Source organism: Gossypium raimondii, chromosome 9, assembly GCF_025698545.1.
Source record: "Gossypium raimondii isolate GPD5lz chromosome 9, ASM2569854v1, whole genome shotgun sequence".
NCBI classification, from domain to species: Eukaryota; Viridiplantae; Streptophyta; class Magnoliopsida; order Malvales; family Malvaceae; genus Gossypium; species Gossypium raimondii.
Genome location: NC_068573.1, coordinates 45601695 through 45607792, shown reverse-complemented (window position 1 = coordinate 45607792; position 6098 = coordinate 45601695). Strand labels below are relative to the sequence as shown.

The following is a 6098-nucleotide window of genomic DNA, read 5'->3' as shown; positions in this document are numbered from 1 at the left end:
GCCCGTTTTTGGTGGCAAAAGAAAGCTGGAAGAAAAGGTCTTCATTGGTGTTCGTGGAAAGAGTTGTCTGTACCAAAAGAGGAGGAGGGATGGGGCTTCGAGACTTGTCTAAGTTCAATATTGCACTACTAGCGAAGCAGGGCTGACATCTAATTAGAAAACCCGAGTTTGCTAACAGCGCGTTTACTTAAAGCTAAACATTTTAATGGATCAAATTTGATGGAGGCTTCTCTAGGAGTGAATCCATCGCTTGTATGGAAAAGTATCTGGTGTGCAAAAGGGTTCTTAGGCTCTGGTTTAAAATGGAGGATTGGATCTGGAACATCTGTGTCAATATGGCAAGATTATTGGTTGCTAGGGAAAGATCAACGACTTATTTCTACAAGCATGGTGGCTGGAATGGAATGTGTGTCTGATTTGATTTTGTAGAATCCTAATCGATGGAATAGAGACCTCATTTATTCAACCTTTACAGTGGAAGAAGCTGATCAAATTGTGAGTCTTCCTATTCCTATTACTAATCAATCTGATAAAGTAGTTTGGTTTAGCGAAAAACCAGGCATCTATTCTATGAAAAGCTTATATAAGATGCTATTGGATCCCCCAAATGTGGATTTAAATGAGCAAAAACTATTCAATCAAATATGAAGCTTAATGTGTCCTTCAAAAATTTGCATCTTAATTTGGAAATTTACGAAAAATTATGTGCCTACTTATCATAACTTACATTTTAGGAGATTGATCACTGATAACAAATGTTCGCATTGCCGACAGCTTTGTGAATCCTCTACGCATGTTGTTCTTAATTGTTTGTTTGCTGCACAATTTTGGTCCAAATTAAATTTTCAGTGGTCGAGTTCAATGGCAAATTCAAATTTTAATGAGTGGTCGAACTAGCTTTTGGAGAATTCAGCCAGTAACAGAAAAGATGAGATTGCTGTTACAATTTGGGCACTTTGGTTCTCTCGAAACAAATATGTCCATAAGAAAAAGACGCAGAGTACAAAAGAAATTGTTACCTTCATTAGGGGTTTTGGTATGGAATATTGGGGTAGCACATTGACTTTGAAACATCCTAAATCGCGATCCATGGTAAAACGGATGCCCCCTCCGTAAGGGTGGGTGAAAATTAATATCGATGTGGGACTTTCTGTTGCAAAAAAAATGCAGTTTTAGGTTTCATCATAAGAAACGAGGAAGGCTTTATAATGGGTTCGAGGTTTAAAGGGCATAACCTGGTCCGATCGGTGGTGATTGTTGAAGCGACTGCAGTACTGCATGGGCTCCAATTTGCATTAGATTTGGGATTCACAAACATCATTCTTGAGAGTGATTCAAAGCTGGTTATTCAGAACATACAACAAACACGCGAAAATTACTCGGAATCCAGACCATTCACCTGGGATGCAAAGAATTTGACGAGGAATTTTTCTTCTTGTTGATTTCAATTCGTTGCGCTAGAAGGAAATGGGGCAGCGCATGCAATGGTTGTTGAAGGTTTGAGAACTGATGATGATTTGTTCTGGGTTGAAGACGCGCCATTGAAAATCTTGAAAGTGGTTGATTTTGATCGACGATTCAGTAGACCACCATAAATCTTTTTCTGTGAAGTTGATTGGGTTGAGAAATTTGGTAATCTGGTTGTCTGTCTAAACTTGCTTCCTCTTCTGGTTGACTCTCTGCCGAAATTTAGAAGATTTAGCCATTTATTCTTTGGGGAGTTCAGATTTGCAAAGAGCTTGGAAGACTGTAGAAATGAGAAGACGATTTCTTATTTTGGGGCCTTTTGCTTTTTTGGTTTTCTATTTTTTATTTTCCTATTATTTGGTTTTTCCTTTCGTTTTTCCTTTGGGGTTGTTGTAAACTTCTCCAATTTGGTCTTTTAGGCCCAAATATTAAACTGACTTTATTTAAAAAAAAAAGTTTCCGTGAATCAAATCAAATGTAGCATATTCCTTTGTTTATCCATTAGGAACTAAGTGGGACCCACTTTTTTTGTGATTGTCCCATGATAATCATACTACTAGCCGTTTGATTCACATACTTTTGTACCTTATCCAAACAAATAGCGACAGATGAACATGATCTGTCTTCTTACCGTAATCAACAAGGCTTTGCTAATACCTAAACGAAAACCAATAAAAATAAATCCACGTGTAAATCATCTATTAGGCCTTCCAAAATATATATTTTAGTTAAATTTGACTTCTATATTTAAATTCTTTTTAGTTCATCTTTATACTCGAATTTGACTTTAATTATTTATTTTAATGCATTTTATAATTTCCTTAAAATTAGATGACACATATACATATTAATTTACTTAACAAAGTTACAAAATAGACTAAAAATAGATTAAAATTAAATTTAGGTAGAAAAAACTTTTACTTTTTAGTTAAAATAAAATACACAAGTTTGGCTGAAAAAGATGAAAAGGGACAAAGCCGAAAGGCCAATCTTATATTATATTTATTTTAGGTATAATTTTTTTGGCCCTTCAACCTAAAAAGATCATTTTGTTTATTATTATTTTATCTTTTTAACTTTTAAACTTATTTTTTATCAAATCACCTCAAAATAGATAAAAAATATTTATTAACTTTACTAAGGTGACATACATGTAAATTGCCACATAGATGATACATTAGTATTTAATTAATTTTCTAAAATTAATTTTTTATGATTTTAATCTTTAAAAATAGTATTTATAATTTTTTGAATTTTAAATTTAAAATTAATTAAATGCTGATGTGTCATTTATATGACAATTCATATGTATGCAACATCAGCAAAGTTAAAAAATATTAACTTTTCTATTCATATTGGAGTAATTTGTAAAAAAAAAAAGTTTAAGGTTGAAAAAGATGAAAAATTAAATTGAGGGCTAAAATGACTTTTTCTGAAAAGTTAGAGGTCAAATAAGGCATTATACTTTTATTTTATCTTGTGAACCAAGCCACGAGCTTCAAGCCTTAGAAGAGTTCTTTTGATCAAGAAAAAGAAAACTATTTCTTTTGACTTTGGGTTCATCTTCACAAGGTTTGCCTTTCTCGGTTTTCCTTGTATATTTCTTCAGTTTCAGCCATATTTAATATTTCTTCTTTTTTTTTTTGTGTGGGTAATTTGAAAGGATAGTTTTAGTTGAAATTTGGGGCTTTTTAGATATGATTTTGTTTTCTTCAATTGTGCAAAGGAAACAACACTGTGATCAGGGATAAGACTTGGGTGGTTTTGGATTTGCTTGTATTTGTCTTTGGACTTTACTTTTTTCTGTATCTTTAATTTTTCAACTTTTTCTTTTTTGTGAATGAATTGATGGTCATATTATCTTTGTTTTCCACAATCATAGCTTTTTAAAGTCTTTGGAAATTCATAAAGAAGTAAAAAGGGGGGATTTTTTTCCTTGAAAAGCAAGTGTTTTCACTTAATTTTTGCTTAGTAATTTCAGGAGTATGGCAAAGAGTTACTTCAAGCAAGAGCATGATCTTGGTATGTACTGGATTCTTTTACTCTGTTATGAACATGGTGTAAATATATTTAGTTTTAATTTCTATGTGAATTATGGTATGTATGGGGAAATCAATCGTTTATATTCTCGAAGTTGTTGATATTTTTTGGTTTGATTATTGCTTCAGAGAAGAGGAGGGCAGAGGCTGCTAGGATTAGGGAGAAATACCCTGATAGGATCCCGGTACCGACCCGACTTTTACTTCCTATCTCGATATGTATTGTTAGTTTTGATCTAATATGTGCTACTTTTGCCATAGGCCGCTATATTTGCTTGTGATCATAAGTATTCCGATCTTGACTTCTTTATTATCTTCTTTTATGTTGAAGGTGATCGTGGAGAAAGCGGAGAGAAGTGATATACCGAACATAGACAAGAAGAAGTAAGCGTCACTTGTATCTTATTCATGACTTTAGATTCTCTGGATTCATTGACTTATTCCGTTAAAACAGCATCCGGTTTTAGTTTGTTTGAATTGTCTATCTCCGTCGCATTGCATCTCCAACACAATGGCTTCGATGATCCGTGTGTTTTAGTAGCAATTGACTGCCTTGAACGTATGTGATTCCGAAATTTGCAGGTACCTTGTCCCAGCTGATTTGACTGTTGGTCAATTCGTATATGTCATCCGTAAAAGGATCAAACTCAGTGCTGAAAAGGCAATATTCATATTTGTGGACAATGTTCTCCCTCCAACTGGTAATAATCCTTACACCCATCAGTGCTCGATGCTTTACCTTTTCTATCTGATTCAGAGAGGGCTAAACTCGTTTTTTCTTTTTGCAGGTGCCATTATGTCTGCCATATATGAAGAGAAAAAGGATGAAGATGGATTTCTTTATGTTACATACAGCGGGGAGAACACATTCGGGGATCAGATCTCCCAGTAGCCTCCGGTAAATCCATTTCCGATGCGGCTTTTATCTTTCCTCATTTCACCGACCCCGTGTATTATCTCCAGCCTTACCATTTCCATTGCCTTTGGGCCGGTAATTTCGTTATTGCTAGTATTATTTAAAGACATGGTGACCATATGGTGTACAGCTGAATATATTGTGTATAAATTTTAAGATTTCCACATAATGTTAAAGTTCCTTTTATTTATCATCCATCACTTGAATTCAGTCTTTTGCTTGCAGAAAGATATATATACATATAGATATATTCGTAAACTATGTCGTCGAGGAGCATCAGTTGTGCTCTGTTTCTGAGATGGGCCTTGTGATTGTTTTTGATTTATGTGTTTATGTATGTTTTTTATTGGATTCGAGAACGAATATGTTGATACGTGTATATATATATATTAGGCATCTGTGAATTGTGAAACTGAAATAAATGATACAGAGATGAAAACAGGATTCATGGATTGGAACTTGAAAGTTTGAAAAACTGAGAACTTGAAAGTTTGAAAAACTGAGCAACAGTCACGGATAGGCATTGAAGTTATCAAATCAAGCCACACTACTCCAAATCTTTGATTTTATTTCACAATTTGATGTCCTGGAATCCTCCATTAAAAAAAAAGAAGAATATTTTTATCATGTTCTTTGATACTCTTTAGGCACGGTCACGGATTCCACATCAAATTCAGCTATATGGATATGTGTGTGTATATATATAGTTTTTTTTGTTGAAGTTCAAGGTGAATAATCTTTGGAACCCCAAGTCATGAGTTCCAAATTTACAGCCATGGTTTTTGTCTTAATGGTTTTCATGTTAATAGCATTGCCTCCTATTGATGCATCCGTCCCTTGTAGACCGCCACATTCTCCACCATACCATCTCCCAACTCACCCTAAAATTCCCCGCCTGAACCCTCCAACCCCCAAGCATCCACCATACCATGGTGGTGGCAGTCCAATGGTCGAGCCACCATCCAAAAAGCCTCCAATGCCACCTGTTATTGTGCCACCAATACCAACCCCTCCTGTAATATCTCCTCCCATTACCAACCCTCCTGTTACCATCCCACCACCTTCTGGTGGAGGTAGCTCTCCTGCTCCACCAACTAGCCAACCGACCTGCCCCGTTAATGCTCTTAAACTAGGACTATGCGTGGACGTGCTTGGTGGATTGGGCCACATTGGCTTAGGAAACCCTGTTGAAAATGCTTGCTGCCCGGTTCTTGGAGGTCTGCTTGAGCTCGAAGCCGCCGTTTGTCTTTGCACTGCTATAAGACTTAAGCTTCTAAACATTAATATATTCATTCCCCTTGCTCTTCAAGCTTTAATAACTTGTGGAAAAAACCCTCCTACTGGTTTTATTTGTCCTCTTCTTTAACTTCAACATTCATCAAAATAAACATCTCAATCGACGATGGACCTCAGTAGGCATGGTTGCCACCGCCACCTCGGCATCCCTTTGTTTCTTTAACCACCCAAAAGAAGATGATAAAAAAATTGAACATAATGTGTTCATTTTTCCATTATTAGGTTTAAAGCATTGTTTTCGTTCAAGGTTATAAGGGTTGAACTTTGTAGTGTATTATGGTTGCATTTTAAGTGTCATCCAATCCTTAATTATTGACTGATTAATGCTTGCTTGTTTTAAGTTGTCTCAGGGTGGGTTTAGATGGACGATTGGGTGCAGT

The 6098-nt window shown here is 35.5% G+C and overlaps 2 protein-coding genes and 1 long non-coding RNA gene across 4 annotated transcripts; 2 read left to right on the top strand and 1 right to left on the bottom strand.

Annotated features, from left to right (window-relative positions):
* Positions 1-683: 683 nt before the first annotated feature.
* LOC105800275 (uncharacterized) lies at positions 684-1862 on the bottom strand. The gene is made up of 3 exons (XR_008188515.1): positions 1236-1862; positions 1020-1150; positions 684-817 (listed from the first exon to the last, which is right to left on the bottom strand). It is a non-coding gene; the product is annotated as an uncharacterized LOC105800275 (long non-coding RNA).
* Positions 1863-2912: 1050 nt separating this feature from the next.
* LOC105800273 (autophagy-related protein 8f) lies at positions 2913-4619 on the top strand. 2 transcript variants are annotated; one of them, XM_012631293.2, is made up of 6 exons: positions 2913-3039; positions 3449-3489; positions 3636-3691; positions 3838-3890; positions 4089-4207; positions 4295-4619. In XM_012631293.2, the coding sequence occupies exons 2-6, from the start codon at positions 3453-3455 to the stop codon at positions 4396-4398; spliced, it is 369 nt and encodes a 122-aa protein (XP_012486747.1). In that variant the 5' UTR covers positions 2913-3039; positions 3449-3452; the 3' UTR covers positions 4399-4619. The 2 variants fall into 2 exon arrangements, with proteins under 2 accessions (XP_012486747.1, XP_012486749.1); XM_012631295.2 differs by having other exon boundaries at positions 3000-3039; positions 3440-3489.
* Positions 4620-4760: 141 nt separating this feature from the next.
* Positions 4761-6098, top strand: LOC105800272 (36.4 kDa proline-rich protein). Its single transcript, XM_012631288.2, has one exon. It carries the CDS (start codon positions 5177-5179, stop codon positions 5786-5788), a length of 612 nt encoding a protein of 203 aa, XP_012486742.1. The 5' UTR covers positions 4761-5176; the 3' UTR covers positions 5789-6098.